Source organism: Mustelus asterias, chromosome 12 (genome assembly GCF_964213995.1).
Source record: "Mustelus asterias chromosome 12, sMusAst1.hap1.1, whole genome shotgun sequence".
Classification (NCBI taxonomy): Eukaryota; Metazoa; Chordata; class Chondrichthyes; order Carcharhiniformes; family Triakidae; genus Mustelus; species Mustelus asterias.
The window spans coordinates 88,958,641-88,976,910 of record NC_135812.1 but is presented as its reverse complement, the minus strand read 5'-3'; the positions used below and the strand labels follow the sequence as shown (position 1 = coordinate 88,976,910).

The 18,270-nt window shown below is 43.4% G+C and overlaps 1 protein-coding gene and 1 long non-coding RNA gene across 7 annotated transcripts in view; one reads left to right on the top strand and one right to left on the bottom strand.

The window, feature by feature from the left end:
- bahcc1b (BAH domain and coiled-coil containing 1b) overlaps window positions 1-12,449 on the bottom strand; it is a 267,650-nt gene extending 255,201 nt beyond the window's left edge. For all 6 annotated transcript variants that reach the window (XM_078225578.1, XM_078225581.1, XM_078225579.1 and 3 more), the window contains exons 1-2: window positions 12,281-12,449; window positions 10,061-10,378 (exon numbers count right to left, since the gene is read on the bottom strand). In XM_078225578.1, coding sequence (XP_078081704.1) covers window positions 10,061-10,259 — 199 coding nt within the window. In that variant the 5' untranslated portion in view covers window positions 10,260-10,378; window positions 12,281-12,449. The remainder of the gene's footprint in view (window positions 1-10,060; window positions 10,379-12,280) is intronic.
- A 194-nt stretch (window positions 12,450-12,643) lies between these two features.
- Window positions 12,644-14,481, top strand: LOC144501661 (uncharacterized). Its single transcript, XR_013499170.1, has 2 exons — window positions 12,644-13,384; window positions 13,879-14,481. It is a non-coding gene; the product is annotated as an uncharacterized LOC144501661 (long non-coding RNA).
- The last annotated feature ends 3,789 nt before the right edge of the window (window positions 14,482-18,270 follow it).

Sequence of the window (18,270 nt, the reverse complement as noted above, 5' to 3'; positions counted from 1 at the left end):
AGAACGTGCAGACTCCGCATAGACAGTGACCCAAGCTGGGAATCGAACCCAGGTCCCTGGCACTGCGAGGCAGCAGTGCTAACCACTGTGCCACTAGTTAGTTCCTGTGGTGCCAACAACAGTGTCCAAACTGACTAAGATTACTGGCTATAAATTATGTTTTCTGCACAGACATGGATTTGAAGACAACTCCTGGCTTGCACAATCGTGATCCATACACGGTTTGAAGCAAAATCTGACTTATTTTGTGCAAACAGGAAGATTTGGAATCTGTGTGGCACACTGTGAAGAATGTGCACATGATGCAATTATAACTACATACAAAATTGAACAAGTTTGCTTTAATGAATCAGTCAGAAGGGAACCTTCAGGCATTAATTCACAGCAAATAGAATTGAATGCTGCAGTGTGAAACCCCATTTGTTTTCTCATTTACTCCCCTCGTCAAATAACGATGGCCATTCATGCTGGGGCTTGGATCCAGACACTGGTAACCCTCCAGTACCTCACCAAAGAGGCCATCCCTATACAATGAGTATCGGCATTCATCAATACAATAAGGGTTCGCAGCCCATTTGACCCGAAGAGGCAACCAACTGAGTTCTATTCTCAATTCCGCAAAGTCCACCCATAAGCATTTTCCAAGAGGGGTCACTCGACAGTGATCGTGAATGGAAATGCTGGCAGATTTCCCCCTCTCCTACTCTAGAGATAGTGGGGCCAACTGTATCTCCCACACTGCCAACACCTGCTGAGAGCAACTAATTCAATGGAGACAAAAGATCAAACTGGGCCCTTCCTAATCTCTATGGCTTCGTACCGTTTATCCACATGTAATCAGAGAAGCATTAAGCATCACTTAGGGCGCAACTATAAATCTGTGTTGTGATGTGCTAACTAAATCTGAGTAAAACTATGGGCACAAAGAGTACAGAGTTATTTACTCCTACCTTTAGTTTGGGAGTAAAAATGTTCATTTCCTGATATGAGCTTAAAACCAGCTGCAAATGCAAATCACCCTCATGTAAACCTCTAAATCAAATAGTCGGTCACTATGGCCCCCAAGGAAAACCACAGCATAATAGGTCTAACAGTATTAGGTGTTTTATGTCAATGAATACTTTATGTGCTATACATGTCGTGTGATATGTGGTGGATGTTTATGCAGTCAGTTGCCTGGGTTCCAACAAGGCTACAGAACAGCTACTGACACAGATTTCAGCAGAATCTTCCAAACAGCTCCCAAAACAGACTCAAAACGCAGCCGCAGTACAACTCGCAATACATTTAATGGTAAAACGACCAATGCAACACCAACAAAGATTCCAAAATACTTCCACGTTCAGCTCTAAAAGTACATCCCCAATTCCAATGTACAATGGCAAAAAGGAACTCCCAGGATTCATCCCAATTCAACTCCAAGCACACTCCCCTCACAGCTCAAAAGGTGCTCAAGAAGAACAGAAATACTTTTCAAACTAAATTTTTCAAAAGTGTCATTCGTGAATACGAAGTCAAATGTATTTCCAAAAACAATCAAGGTAACACGGTTACAAATGTTTCACTTAATAACATTTCAGACAAGGAATGGCTTTGTTGTTGAGGATGCTTTTATATTCATAACAGCCAGCATCCAAAAATCATTTTGGTAAATATATTAAATCCAGAAATGGATGCACTCTGAACACTGCAAAGGTAGATTAGTTTGGGGGATAAAGTACTAAAACAAAATTATTTTTGTATATTATTGAGCCAATTCCTGTACATTATTACCGTTACTATATCTTTAAGTTTAAGTTTATTGAATGGTGTCACAAGTAGGCTTACATTAACACTGCAATGAAGTTACTGAGAAAATCCTCTAGTCGCCACACTCCAACGCCTGCTTGGGTACACTGAGGGATAATTTAGCACAGTCAATGCACCTAACTAGCATGTCTTTCGGACTGCAGGAGGAAACGAGAGCACACGGAGGAAACCTACGCAGACACGGGGAGAACGTGCAGACTCCGCATAGACAGTGACCCAAGCCGGGAATCGAACTCAGGTCCCTGGCACAGCTAACCACTTGCAAAATAAACTATTGACTCTGATCAAAAGCAAGCACAAAATAATGCTACTTTGGAAAATGCTCTTGAAAAGCAGTATAAGAAAATAATCTGTACGGCATTCCCGCAAGTGATTCAGTCAATTAATTACTTTTAAAGTACAGTCACAGGTGGCAAGAAAATGTAAATAGCAAACAAAAAGTCACTCCAGATAGAAATATATAGAGTATATTCAAAACTGTTTACTCCTCAAGTAATGATTAATTCTCCATAAAATGTTGTCTTCCTGCCTGCAGAACTTTTGGCTCACGTACTAAAGCTCGCCTTCTTCCTGTCACATGGCATGAAATTTTTAAAAAATATAATGGCTGTAGTTAACCATAGTACAGTTATATTACTGGATCAGTTATCCAGGGGACTGGACTAATTAATGGTTATGGAGAAATTATTTCAAATCCCACCACAGTAGCCGAACAAATTAGATTCAATTCATTAAATAAACCTGGAATAAAGTGGCAGTGACCATGCAACTGCCTAGAATGTTGTTTAAAAAAAACATCTGGTTCACTAACACCCTTCAGGGGAGGAAATCTGCTGTTTTTTACCTGGTCTGGCCTGCACGTGACTCCAGACCCATAGCAATGTAATTACACTCCGGATTGGGCTAGCAAATCCATTCAGTTGCACTGAAGAAGATAGCTCATCGCCACTTTCTCCAGGGCGATTAGGGATGGGTAATAAATGCAGTTCTCACCAGCACTGCATGGGTGAATAAATAAAATTTAGGCAAACTATAAAAATGACATGATATAAAAAGTCATAATTGAAAATACTTCAAGGCCACAACAGATTCTCAAGTCCTGGATAACTGCAATCTGAACGTGGCATTCTGTTAATCAGCCACTAACATGTTAACAAGACTTCGAAGAAATACAGAGGCTACTTTATATCCGAGGCTAAGGTCCAAATGGAATCACTTAGTAGTCCAGCAAAACGTTGATGTTAACTTCAACATGTATAAAAATAAGAATTAAATAATTTAGAGATTTCTACGCCAGATTGCTACTGTTTACAGTTACCAGGCTAGAATGTGGAGGTCACGATGAGAAAGTGCAACTGTTTGAACAAAATAGTGAAAGATTTTAGGGTCTATTTCTCTCCACCGCCCCCCCCCCCCTCCCCCCCACCCGTAAGATCAGCACAGGCCTGCAAAACAAAAACCGCTACTGGCTTCAACTGCAGCTATCAGTTTGCGGACTGCCGCGTGCGAGCAACAAAAGTGACTTCAATGCCTGTTCCTGCAAAATATTAAGGGCCACCGAAAGTCTCTGAATTATAATCTCATGTGTTTTTTAAAAGAACATTTTTTGCCTACAAGCATAATCGTGCTTCTGTTAGAAAACAATTTACAATTAATTTACTAATATGGATAAGTGGATAGATTGGATTATCGTGATTGAAGTGTACAGCCCCTTGTCGAGTGCACGTCTAAACATTTTAAACAGTGCAATCTGCTTGCCACTGCGCGGTCTGCCCACATCTTTCTCCCAAAATATGCAATCTGTTACAGCAACAACAAAAAAAGTTTGGCGATTTTTTTTAGAAAAAGAACTGGCAAATTGTTGGGAGAATGATTGGCTTGATGTTTGAGGGCAATTGTGATTGGAATAACTGCGATTTGAAACGGGCTCTCCACCGAAACTCACTCGGGAAATTCTCACTGCCTGGACAATTCCAAGTTGCGAAGTGAAAATGTTTTATCCCCTTCCCCTCCCTCCCTGGGAAAAAAATTCCGCTGATTAAATTGCATCAGAAGAAATCTAGTGCAGAAATGTTCTCATTAAAGCCGCTTTAAATGAGATATATATATGGGGGGGAGGCTGTTGTAAATGGGGGAGAAAATAAAACAGGCGATGCTTTTCTAAATAGAGTCCGTGAATAAGATCAGCGGGAGCTGGAGGGTAAATAAATAGTAAGATTAGAGAGGGCGGGGAACTCCATTCAAACCCAGGACAATACAGCAGCTCCGAAAGCTTTAGCAACCCCCGAGTCCTCACTTTAAAAAAAAAGCAGAATATGGCAAAGGAAATTTAAATTAGCAATTTGATGGCTGGGATAAAGGCATGTAAGAGCACAGACTCGAGGCCCGAGTTAAAAGCAGCAAAGGTTTCAACTGGGAGGCGAATAAATCCCCTTTTTCCGATTTGACCAAGGGTGGGTTTATTTTTAAATCAGGGTAGAGGGCTGAGGGAGCGTTTCGACTTCTTTAGTCCCGATTATTTAACACTTGGAAGTTAATATCTCTGCTGTTTGGTTTGGTAATCCGAGGCAGGGAGACAGGATAAACTGTCTCAGCAAGTAGCCCCCCACCCCCCTCCCCCCCCCACTTCGCAAACAGTTCGCCGACTGAATCAGCAATCCAATCCCAAACCACGGTGCAGTTTATTCTGTCTCATTTTCCTTTCCAGCTGATAGCTTTATGCTTTACCCCCATCATCCATTCGAGTCCCCCTCCTGGATTCAGGCTTCCTTGAAAAAAAGCTGGGAAATCGATAACAAAAGCCTGGCTTCAAGGACTGGAGGAGTTTTGTTTTGCAAAAGGGTTATTTTTTTTTGGTGTGCTCCAGAACTGAGCCTCAACGCGTCCCTCCGAAGGAAAGTACAGTATTTGCGAATGAAAAGAAATGACTAAGGGAATAAAATGCTGAGCGTTTCGGTCCAGAGGTTTTAACAGGACCAGTTGTAATCCAGTTTCGGAATCTCCCTGAGTTGTATGCAAGAAGAGTTTTTAAAAATCTCATACTTTTTTTTTTAAAGTTTGGTTTGGGCAACACCGTACTGGAGCAAATTACCGTGGAAAAATAAAGGGTTTGACTGTAAGAGTCCGCTTAGTCAATGGGGCTGGTTTGGAAGATCCTACATTGTCTGCGTGCCTCCAACTGGGGTTTGGAAAGGACACCGAATTTGCTGCATCTTCGCTCCCACCTTGTGATGTTCAGATGTGGAACACCCGAGTCTTCTAGTTATTGTTAGTTATTTTAATCTATGGCATTGCTTGTATTATATATATATATGTATGTGCATATGTATATATATATATATAAAGAGTTTGCACAATGTCTCCTCTTCTTCTGGTAATGGGGCTGGCGTCCTGATCGTTAGAACAAGTCTGGATTTTTTTTAGGGGCAAAATGAGAGTGTCTTCAGGGAATGTCGAAAGTAAATGCCGCCAAAACAACAGAAGTAAATCCGTGTCTCGGTGACGTGATCTTCATTTGTAACCATTCCCATTTTAAAATATGCAAAGAAGTGGCTTTTCACGATTTGGTGTTTCCTTGGCTTTCTTTGATTCGCTCCCAGTTCCAAAAGTGTCTTGAGCTTGTTTAAGTTTCCGAAGGTAAATCAGAAGCATTGACCTTTTTTTAAATAAAGGTTGCATGGTCAAAATGCGGTGATTCAGAACCGTCATCAAAACCCAGGATAGACTTTCCCAGCACGGGTGGATGGGTGGGTGGGAATCTCTCCCGGCCTGAAATGATCAACTTTGATTTAACAGCGTGAATAATGTTGCATTTCTGCTGAGAAACATTTTTTAAAATCCCAGGCATCCCTGAATTTTTATTTGAAAAAAGGGCTGAAGATATGGAGGTTTGGCCGGGGGGGGGGGGGGGGGGTTATCCAGAACTTGGTTTAAAAAAAAACTCGATTAATCAGTTACAATACAAAAGATCGCGACTGGACATTTAACCCAGCGATACGTCCCCAGTCGCCCAACGACTGAGAGACAAAAAGGCTACCGGATGAGGAGAGTGTATATACATTGCTGGAAAGTGCCTGCTTTTAACTCCCCACTATTTCAGTTACATATACATCTGCAGAGTACAGCCCGTGCAAATGGATCATATCTGTATTTGTTTCATATTAAGTATAAACTAAACGTACACTTATCTAATCAATGGTCGCGACCTTAAAGTCCAATTTCATTATTAATAAACGCCTATAATGTTTCTAAGCAAATATATTGCATAAGCTCCCCGACCTATCCTGGTGTGATATTCATTGAGGTTTGCCTGTGTACATACCTGTGCCCAGGACTGTTTCTGCTGGATTTAAATGAAACGTTAGCTTTATGTACATACCTCGCTGATAAAAAGTACACACACACACACCAAGGCATCTATCTGGCTGCATCTCGCCATTATCTGCCTTCATCTGATCAGAGTAATAAATCAACTCGTCTATCGACTTGTCTGTCCAATAAATCTATTTGACTAGTAAAACTATCTAAATATTGATCTCATTTTCTATTGACAGGCAGTCCCGCAAATAAAATAGGGGATCTTTTTGCGAGTGGGCAATGTGTTTGGGGAGGCGAGTGGGGAATTGGGAGTGACATATGACTGGGGCAGAGAGAGAGAGAGAAACCGGGTGCGTGTATATGTTTGGGAGATGTGGTAAGAGAGAGAGAGAGAGAGCGGTGAAAAATGAGATTCTTTGTATCGTCTTGAACAAAAGCTAGCAGGGACGGTGACCAAGTACAGAAACCGTCAAAAGCGGGGGGGGGGGGGGGGGGGGGAGAAAGGACACAGAATGAAATTCTACAGGAGGAGGAACGCCATTTACGTGGCCGGGGGAAAGAGGGAGAGATCGGCCGGTTTTAAAACCCCCGAGACCCTTTGACATTGAATTTATAAACGGCTGGCTTTTGGTTTCATTCTTGGGGCAGCTTCGTTTGTAAGATTTGAATCGATCCAATGGGGGCAGGAGAATTGATCGGCGCTTTAACCCCAGATAGGGACCGGGTGTGACAAAAATAAATCATTTTAAAAAAAATAGGGACTACAGCAAAAAAACCTGCCTGCGCCAACTATAAAGAGCACCGTTTTCCATTTTGGAAGGAGCTGCATGCGAGACGGCGTCAGTAAACTCCCAGCCTCTGAATGTAGCTTTGCTGGTTCTGTGGCGAACGCCGTGCAGAAATGGCAAAAGACACTAAGGTCACTTTTTGGAGGGTGGGTATAAATCAATCGGACATTGATGCCCCTGTGTCTGGGAGGGGAGGAGGTGTATGCAGATCCGTGACTGCCCCCACAAGCAGGTAACTGCAAATAAAGGAAATAACTTCTGGTCGGACAATTCAAGTTTTTTTTTACCATCCCCCCCCCCCCCCCTCCCCACCCCCTTGTGTTCCACGGATTTCCATGTTATCGGCTCACGGCCCCATGGGAATGGCAACCGTGAGCAAATTCCTGAACCCGCTGGCTCCATGGGCACCGTGTATAATACCGTGGGGCCATGTATCTGTGAGTGAAGAAGCTACAACAGCACCAATCCGATTTAACTCGCCCGGCGTTTGGAATGTCCTTTACTCCCAGATATTGCTCGGTGGTTTACTTTCAACTGCCTTGCAGTTTAAGAAAATGTTTTTCTTTTTAAGAAAAAAACGTTAATTCCTGTTTGGTGACAGATATAAAAATGGCAAAACTACATTGTGGCTAACATGAAAAGAAGGATTATACAGATAATTCGAGCAGATTTTTAAAAATGTTGCAGCTCTGTGTTAAAAACGGAGAATGTATTTCTTCTAAATGGCTTTATTTGTTGTAATGTGATTATTGTCCGTCAATACAAGGGTCAACTGCCAGTTGAAAGCCTGAACAAAGGGATATTTAAAAACTCATATCTCTTTAAAATGTTCGTCCAGCGCTCGCCCCTCGTCTCCACGTAACGTGCATTGGTCAAAAAAGGACAAAGCTTATTTGACTTTAATCAATTGGGAGAGCTGGGTCACTTCAGCGAAAATGTTGGGTCTGCCTGCTTAGATTGGTTTATATTGTAGTCAGATTAATAAAACGTCTTGACTCGGTGCCAAGTGCATCAAGCGAAACGCTAAAAAAAAACCCACATATTTCCACGACTGTTGCTGATTCTAGAATTCGGAGTCTGTAATCTCAAATGTGGCGGTGATTTCAATATTCCTTGCAACCTTTAGCTGGTCAAATCCCCTAATGAAGGTTGCTGATTCACAACTGGGATTATAATCCACAAATTAGACCATTTCCAAAGACAAATTTGTCGCCACATTAGGTAGAACTCGCATCATACGGTATTAAATATTTTTAACACTGATCTATCAATCCAAAAAATTTCTAAGTAACGACCTTCCTTTTCATTTGACTAATGCAATACTTGCTCAGTATTTGCCTCCAAGCTAAAACAGCCTGGGATGGAAAATGACTTGTTTTAATATACATGGCGTGGAAATGTATTTTTTAAAAATTCCATGTGCTTCGCAGAAACTCTGCAAGTTATCCTAAAGCCACTCAGTGGAGACGGTGCCCGGGGTTTTACAGGTTATCTCAATCATGGCAATTTAAGCATTTTTCCTGTCTAAGACATAAAGAATCGCGCCACATCTTTTACACCCCTAACCCCCACCAAACGGATTATTCGTTTGCTAAATTTGTCAATGCACGCAAAGGTAGCGGTGAGTGGTTTATAACTCTGAGGGTTGGGTTGAGGGGGGAGGTGGTGGGAGTGTGGAGGGAGCGGGGGGTGAGGGGGATTCTCGGTGGTGACTGAGATTTTTTCCACAAATATTACCAAGCCCCGCCGAAGCCCTCGCACTGGCCAGCGCCAAGAGGAACGCATGTGTGTATGTGTGTCTATCTGTGTATATGTGTGTGTGTGTCCCTCTCCCTGTGTGTGTGTGTGTCTGTCTGTCTCTATGTCTGTGTGCCTGTATTTGTGTATGTACGTGTGTCTCTATATCTCTGTGCGTGTGTCTGTGTTCCTCTGTATCTCTCTGTCCGTGTGCATGTGTCCCTCTCCCTGTGTGTCTGTCCCTGCGTGTCTGTGTGTGTCTGTCCCCGTGTGTATGTGATGTGCGCCTGTGTTTATCTCTCCTTGTGTATTTTTCTTCCTTTTTACCTGAAACTTGATCCAAACTATATACTTAAAAATCATCACTGAAAAAAATCATCGACATTCAAAACATCTGTTCTGAAAAAAAACCCGAGAACTGACAACCTCTTTATTCTTGTTACTGCCGTTATTGGAGAGAGGGACGCCGAGGAGAAACATTTGCGAAGTAAGGCGAGGTATGAATCGGAATTTTCAGCTGGGGAAAGTCAGTTGGAACCGGACAGAGGAACGCTGCCTTCGCCCAATAGAGTACCATTGATATTAAACTACAGATATATTATATATGTGTGTGTGCGTGTGTTAGCCTGTGTATAAAATTAGTACCATTCGAGAACATGGCGTGCAATTCAGCATTCGTCCTTGAGTTTCCTCTTTCTCGATCAGAGGCAGAATAGTTTTTTTTTTACCCCCAACGCTTGGGTAATATTTGTTTAACAGGATACCAGAAACACTTGACCAAGCCTCTCTGGATGGCGAGTGAACCCATTTTCACCCTCACACTTCGCAAACCATTTTAGAAAACGGATTTTCCATCAGTACACAGCCGCAGACACACACACACACACACAGAGGCACTGCGTTAAAGGCTGGACGTGACATGGGCCATCTCTCTCTCCCTGGCTCTTTATTTGAATTGTTCCATTCAATATCGCTCTGCACTATTACATTTCTGCAGAATATGCAGAAGTGAGCGGTCAGAATCTTTATGCTGTATCAAAGTACACGTCTCATGTAAGCAGCCTGAGTTTCCAATGTGACTACAGTCTCTTTGTGGTGAGAGGCAACATTTGAATACATGATTTGCACTCCACTTTCTTGCAAACTGTACCGCGCTTATCAGGGTGCCTTTAACAGTATGAAAAACAATGCTATTCAAGCTAAGCATTATCCCAGGAACGTTTCGAGCTCTGCATGTTAGCAAACATCCATTCATTTTCTCCTTCCTGCGACATGGAGACATTAACAAAAGCCTGTCTCTGCCCATGCTTTGGGGACATTTTTCAGGGCTAGTTTACAAAATTATTTATTTCGACCAGCAAGCCTGGGCTTGTATTTAACCACACACACACACACACAGATTCACTAACCTGAATGTGTAGCCATGGGGAGAGGAGATGGGAAGTATTTTGCAGACTGGAAGTGGGCCGGGTGCGGTGCGGTGCCGTGGCCGGTCGAGGCGATCCGCCCGACCGCTCGGTGCGACAGGGCGCCCCGCTCCCTGGCCGCCTCCACGCCGAGCGCATGGGAGAGGAGGTGGGGAGGAGGAGCGAACTCCCTGCCGTCCATCGCCCCGAGCCGAGATCACCCACCCCCCAATGTACAGATCCACAAAGCCAGGCGAGCCTCCGGGAGGGATTCAGGCGGGTCCGAGCTCATCTGTCCAGCCGCTCGAGTCTGCCATGCCTCTGCAAAGAGAATGGAGAAGGGGAAGAGAGGGGGAGAGAGAAAGGAATGGAGGGGTAGAAAGCAGCGATCAATCGCACGGCTTACTTCAAACCCTGAGCAGAGAAACTTCGCGGGCTGCCTTTCTGGCAGCCGCCATACTGCACCAACAAGTACAATAACCTCAGAGAGAGGGAGAGAAAAAAACTCCCACCCGTCTTGTTCATTCAAAACCCCTCCATTTCCAGCCCCATTTTAATGACAGAGAACAGGAAATTCAAGAAAAACTCACAGCCACTAATCAGCCCATGCATTCCAATAAGAACCAACGCCCGGGACCATTTTAATAATACATATATTTTTGGAGAGAGAAAAAATCACTCTCCCTTATAAATCACACCAATTTACCTTAACACTGCCACGCTGCTCAACAATGAGAGAAAATTAAGCCAAACACTACACTCACAGAGGGGCTGCATTCAGCGCACGGATCCCGGGGACATAAATTACTCATGACATTTAGAGGATTAAACAATGAAATGTTTATTAAAGGCGGCCCCGTTTCTAAGACGAATTGGTTTGTGCGACAGAATTTGTCCTGTTTTTTTTTACCATTTTGTCCAGTTCTGTGGGCAGGGTAGCCTTTCTACGCCCGCTTTCAGGCGAGCGCGCATCCAGTGTGCACTCTCTCGGCGGTTTCATGCCAGAGAGGTTATCACTCATTTGGATCCCCGTCATTTGTCTTTCATCCATCTCCCCTCTTTTTTTCCAGCAGTTTCCAACCCCCCCCCCCCTCCCCTCCTTGCCTCCCCCCTTCATTTTCACCTGACATTAATTTCAGGATGAAATTGCCACTGCCACAACACACTGATATTTACATAGAGAACTGTGTGAAATATTTTAAATACTAATGTTAAGCAAATCAAAGGTTGCATCTCGCAACCCCCCCCCCCCTTGCTTTCCACCTCACCCATTTCTCAAATCAATCTCATCATCTCAAAAGTCGGTTTTTATTTATTTTTTAAAAAATCACCCAACGTAGAAAACACACACCAAAAATCCCTAAAAATAGACTGCATCACGCGTCCTACAGCTAGCACGCTCTAACAGAGATTGCAATTTAAAATATTGACCATAAAAAAAATTAGCAGTCAACCGGCGGAGCACAATACACATTAAAAAATAATAATAATTAGGATTGGATTGGGTAAATTGCCCTCTTTTTAAAATTTAGGCAATCGAACTCTCAATTCATAGTATAATATTCAGTGTGTTATCTGCGCCTAACGCTGTCGTGTTTTAACATCAAATTCCAAATGTTCATTTTCTCGCCGTCAATACAGCGGTGAAAGTTGTTACTGATTTTTACTGCTCGTGTGCGTTTAGGATTTGTTTTTAAAATGATATCCTCTCTCCAAATACTGAATATGAATGAAATATTTGGTATATTGCGAGAAGCAAGCTTGTTTCAAGCTCCCTCGCCTCAATTGCTTGCTTTACAAAAACACAAAAGGTTGTAATAGAGACTTCACACTGTTAATTTTATTTTTCTTTAAATTAGGGAAACGTTTGTGGAGGTGCTTTGGGGCGAAAGGAAGTGAATGGCATCTGCGAGGAAGCTATTTACAAGAGGCGCACCTTCCTGCCGAATGCAGCCGGGCCAGAGTGCGCACAGGGCGGATACACACGCAAGGGCGCCCCGCTTGGAGCTAAATGCTTCCCGTTTCTGCACAAGACGAGGCTGGCATTACCCAACCAGCCGCAAAATAAAGAGAGCGGTTTATTGATTACGTTATTTTAATAACGGCACAAAACGGAAATACATTAGGTTTACGCTTAAAGTAGCAAATATTTCAATTTATTTCCAGAATGTTGGTATTTTTGACTTCCATTGTATAGATGTAGCAAAAAAAACGTGTACTTACTGCAATTCCGAGCATACACTGCCTTATTGTGAGAAAAAAAAGCGAAAGAAAAAGAAAATACTAATTTTTAATTATCTGGACGCTATGTGACATGCTACACTTCTGAAAAGGTTGCAGTTGAGAAGGAGCACTAAAAGATTTCTTTGCTTCAACAACTTGTCTGTACAATGAGGCACGCACTGCTAGCAATCCTGGGTTCCTGTCAATCAAATTGTGTAAACAAGACCCCCATTGGCTGGCGGCCCGCCAGACTCCTGTCAATCAAACTGTGTAAACAAGCCTCTGATTGGCTGGCGGCCAGTCCGCACCGGGCTGCATGAAAAGCCATTAGGGCGCGGCGACGGTTTCGGGGCGCCCCTCGCTGCCAGTCGCCGGCAGAGAGCTATAAAGGCGAGGGACGGTTTCGCGGCGGCCTCCACAGAAGACCCAAATGGCCCTAGAGCAAGAAAAGGGAAGAGTGGAGTTTGGAGTGCAGGAGGAAGGTGATCTTTCTTTTGCAGGGAATTGCTATTGGTTGGGGGGGGGGGGGTGGAAGGTTTTACATAGAAGGAAAAAGTGTAAACGTGAGGCAGCAGAATTGCAGAAGAGATTGGAGAGAGACAACACACATAAGCAACGTGGAAAGCAAAGGACAGAATGGGACAGGGGGAAAAAAAAAGTGGTGCTGTGAGAGGGAGCAGCCAGATAAGCAGACTTTCTCCACCGCCAGAAAGGAGGCAGCAAGATTACTGCGACAGAATGAGGAGCAACAGCGGGCATTGAATGGAAAAACACTTTAAAGTCACTTAACATGCGCCAAGGGTGAGTGTCAGAATGATAAAACTGTGCCCAAAAGGAGAGAGCTGGCGGTTTCAGAGTTTTACTGCACACAAAACAAGAATTCGCCAAAGGAAGGGGGGAAAAAAATCTGAGATCGGAAGAAGTTGGAACAATCAGCAGTTGTTCACGATAGGGGGAAGAAACGCAACGCAAAATGCCTGGCGCGAAGAGGAAGTTTGAAATGCAATGTGCAGAAAACACATGGTGTGTGTGCTAGCATCCGCCTGGGCAGACTTCATTCTGCATTGCTGAAGTTTCAAGACAAGGGAATCGTGCAAACTCAAGGTGGGTTGAAAATATATTTATTTGTTCTAATTCTATTTGTGTTATCATTTATTCTGCAGCTACCAGCCTCGCCTGCGTGTGATATGTGTGTGTGTAAAGCTCTACATGTTTGATTTACTCACCCGTCCTATATCTAACTTGTAATTCTCTCCTTTTTGCCTCCTTTTTCTTCATATCTCCTCTCTCCCTCTACCCCCACCTCTCTCTCCCTTCCCCTCCCCTTCTTTCTCTCCCCTCTTTCCCTTCCCTCTCTCTTTTCCCTCTTCCCCTCCCCCTCCCTTTTCCCTTCCCCTCTTTCCCCTGTCTTCCCCTCCCCCTCTCCTTTCTCCCTCTCTCTCTTCACCCTTTCTCCCCTCCTCCTCTCTCCCCTCCTTTCTCCCCTTCTCTCTACTCTTCTCCCTTCTCTTTCTCTCTTCTCCCCTCCTCTATCCCCCTTTCTCTCTCTCCTCTTTTTCCTTCTTTCCCTCCCCCCCCCCCTCACTGTACACCAACAGTGCACAGAGGAGAGTCCTGTTGAAGCCTGGAGGACCAGCGGATAGGATAATTAATGCAAAATGACTGATGGCTGTTGAAGAAGGCAAGTCCTGCAAAGAGGATTGTGCGTGATCAATGAAGCATCACTGACTGACAGTTTCCTTCGATCTTACACCCAGATCCAACTACCGGAACAAGGATGTGTCAGCAGAGGCCGGAGGCTACTCGCTACATGCTTGCAATGCAAGGCAAAACGCAACGAAAAGGGGGCCACGGCAGAGAGACAAGACGCTTCTTCCTAAAGTAATTTTATGTAATAAAAACAGAACACACCGAGGAAACGCCGGGTATAAAAAGCCGTGTTCAACTACATCTGAGAGCGGGAATAACCTACACTGACTATATATATTTAAACTCCATATCATTCATTCACAAGCTTTAGTCTAAGCGCCGGGTGTTAGCTTTCTATCGATTGACTACAGAGGTGGGAGCAGCAGAGATAACTGGACATTAACCATGTTAAAATCCACAGTACCCTGCCATTTCAGACCGACTTCCAACAATTCAGCACCAAAGCCGTGATCTCTGGGGTTTGATTCAGAAACCAATTTAATACAATGGGGGGGAAAAATGACTGTGTTTCAGTGAGGAAAGTGGAGTCCGGGTTTATTTTTCTTTTAAATGCCAGGTATTCAAATAGGCAAGGTAGCGGTTGTAGGGTTTCAAGATAGATTGGTTAAAAAAGCCTCGGAAGAAGGGAGACTGTTACTTTAATCCACCTAGCTTTGGGCGAATGTGAGAACTCTCTAATAGGGTTATGCATCTGTGTTGCATTAGAGATTGTTGAGGTCACCCCTCGTAAACGGAAGAAGCTATTGGCCCGGCTGCTTCATTACGATGTATTTTATTTGAAAAAAAAAGAAAAAACGTAAAAGTAAACGGGGCTCGAAAAGAGCCGAGAAGCCAGTCCGTGGCCAGTGAATGTGTAGCCCGCGTGTTTCGATCGCCGTGTGTCTTGCAGAGAAATGTTTAGGGACATGAATCAGAACAGATCGCGTTTCCAGAGCGCTGGATTTTTTTTTTATGTCGTTGGTTGTTGGGACAGAGATCTGGTTTTGAGCTTTTAACAAGTTGAAACCTACCGATAGCCATAACGACTACTTTTAACCATCAATTAGAGGGAAAGTGTTTGAAAGGTAAACCAGATGTCTGTCCGTACTTAGTATTAACATTCTAAGTGACTGTAACGGCAAATGAAAGAGACACATAAAAACTGAAATAGCTCGTAAGGTCAGACATTGCCTTCTTTCGACTCGGAACAGCTTTTATCCCCTTTTTTTTAAAGATACACTTTGCACAATGGGCCCCTTTATTGTCGGGTGGCGCGCTCACGTTCTGGTGAAGTTACTAACATGTAATCACATGGAAGAAACTTGCCAAAATGATTGAAAATAAAGATAGCGAACGCCATTCGCAGCTGCGATGCCTCTTTTTTTTGGCCATTTTGTATTAAACCCTCTTATTTATTTGACAAATGAATCTTTGAAGTGCGCCACACTTTTTAAAATCTTTTTCAAAAGCTGGAGGCTTGTATCGTTGTTCAAGAATGTCCCTTAAATTCTGCTACTTTGCAAATCGGCCACCTTCAAGGGGCCGAGGTAGACGTTCAGAAGGCACATTATATACAACAGAATCAACTCCATTTTAAACCTCTCGCTTGGTCCAGTTACCGCAATCGTTCTTTTTTTTTCACTTCACATAACACATTTCCACATTTAAGATCGTGTGGCGACTGTTTTTTTTAAAAATTGCGAGCCTGGACTAACATTGTGTGATTGCTCTAATAATATCTTCCCCTGACGTGCCCCCGCCCCCGTTGTTTGATTTTTTTTGCCTCTTGAATTCTAGAAGAATTCACGTTTTTACCTCCCTGCTTCCTGAGACAACGAAGCAGAGGGAGTGCTCAGTTCAGCTTGAACTGGGGAGGCTAAAGTGCTTTCGCAGCAATTGGAGTTGTAATACCTCAGCAAATTCTGGGGCATATATATATATTTTTTAAATGATGTGGTTTCGAATCTCGGATTCCTCTCTCATACATATTTGGAATACCCTCATTGAAAATTAAACTCATCTGATAATTCACAGTCAGAACTCACACCTTTGTGGCTAAGTTTCATTATGGAGCATGTTTGATTTCTGGCGCTTAGGGGTGTGCTAAATCACAAATAGCACACTTCCTTCATATAACCCCCAAAATTGCAGCCACGCTTTTAAATCCAGCGGTGCAAAATCTGATTTATTTAATCCCCGGGTTGCTAATAATCACCATATTTCTCTCTATATTCCCAAATACAATGTTGGGATCCTGGTCAGATTTTTTTCATTGACGAACAAACAAATTCTAATTATCCATTACACGCGGATAACATGTTCGGACATCCCAGTGCTGCGTTTTTTGAATATTCTGCCGAATTGGAAATTTGATTTGACGTTTTCTGAATAAAGGGAGCTCTGTGGTTTTGGGATGACCCCACCTTCATTCTGAAATCCAACTGCAGTGTTACATGCAGGCACATGCTGTGAATTTTTAAAAATAAAACAATTGTATGTTGATTCATTTCAACATTGTTTTACAGTGGCCTTGCTATTTCTGTCATATTATTAAAAAAAACTTGCATGGACTTTAGACAAACCCCGTTTTTTTGTTCTGAGCTGGCCATATGCGTTCTATAGAACAGCGAGGTAATGTCTTTTTTCACCTTAATGGAGGCTACTTTTAAAAATGGAGGGAATAATCTGGAGCGTTCGTCCCAACAACCCGTCCAAAGGGGGCTTTAAGCGAAAAGGACTTCAAGACTTGTCACAGTTGTTCATTATCAATTTACTATCAAACAACACGAGGAAAGCACAGTCAATGTTCAATATGTGCGGTGGTTATTAGCAATTGCGATCCGCTGATGAATTTATGCATTGTACCGAATTTAATTACTGATCTAAATAAATGTTATACACGGCATGCAGATGGCTATTTTAATATTGTATTGGGTTACCCCCGCGTCTTTTACTTGCACGCCGCAGGCTTGGCTTGGGCCGAGCTCGCAAAAGGCCAGGCAAATAGCGAGGGCTTCCCCCCCGAGATTGGAAGGACTGCACTGGGTTCAAATTGCAGGAGGGGGCCGCTGATTCTTGTGTCCCTTTTTTGCAAGAAGGGTGAGGCACGGTTCTCATGTGTTACCTCCCTCCCCCCCAATTCTGGATGGAAGGATGTGACTGTGTGTGAATATAAAATGTACACGTTATTCTACCACACCCTCAAACAACGAGTTTTAAAACCAATACTGATATGGCCTGCAAACATTCTATTTATAACGCATTTTAAAACTACAATTCACAGCTAGCCAGGATGGATATTTCCCAGACTATTGTAAAATTACTTGATGGGTTGGGGGGGGGGGGGGTGAGCTTTTTCGGTGACAGGGTATAAATCTGGCTACGAGATGATAATGTGAAGTTGCCCGGGCGCGTAGCTGAGTGAATTATACTTTCGGTTTCAGATCTTATCAATCGGAAGACGTGGCTAGAAATCTGCATTTTGTCAAAAGTTTCAAACAAAAGTCTTTGAGAACAGTGGGTTGGAGCGAGAGCACTAGAGAGAGAGAGGTGGAAACGGGGATCGAGAGAGCAAAAAAAAATACAAGTGGGGGATACATTCATCTAGAACAGACCGAAAGCCCCGAGAGAGAGGAGCTGGGGCAAAGCTGAGGTGTGCATACTCAGATTGTAGACCGAGAAAGCGGCGGGGGCTTTATTTCAATCCAATATGACGGTGCAGAATCCAAAGGGGGGAGAGTATAGCGTGTTTTGAAGGGTTTAACAGGAATGAGACCTTCCGAACTCTTATTTTACCGAATAAAACGCATTCATCTGCAGATTAATACTATTTAAGCTCTTGGGAGTTAAGGATCTACACAATTTGTTCTCTCTCTCGCTGGGTGTGTGTGTGTCTATGCAATAAATACAAGCGGATATTCAAACGTTAAACAAGAAGTCTTTGCAACCTCGCAGTTCGGTGGTGGCACCGCTCATGGAGTGTGTTTGGGTAATAAATAGGTCGCTATTTTTGCCACAATTCCTGGGGATAGCGCCGATGTGGCCGGAGTTTCTCACATTGTCATTTAAAGAGACCAAATACTTTGCCGCAGTGGGAGCACCCACATGAAGCGAATTACAAAGCGGGGAATGCAAAAAAAAAACCAGTCGAATAACACCCAGATTTACAATCGTAATTCCGTTCTCGTGATGTTTGATTTACAGAGCGGCCCTTGCAAAGCTCGACAGCGTTTGCCTGAAGTGCCTAGCTCATCAGAGCGTCGCCCGGACGCTGCAGGCTTCCTCTCTCCCTCTCCTTCTGT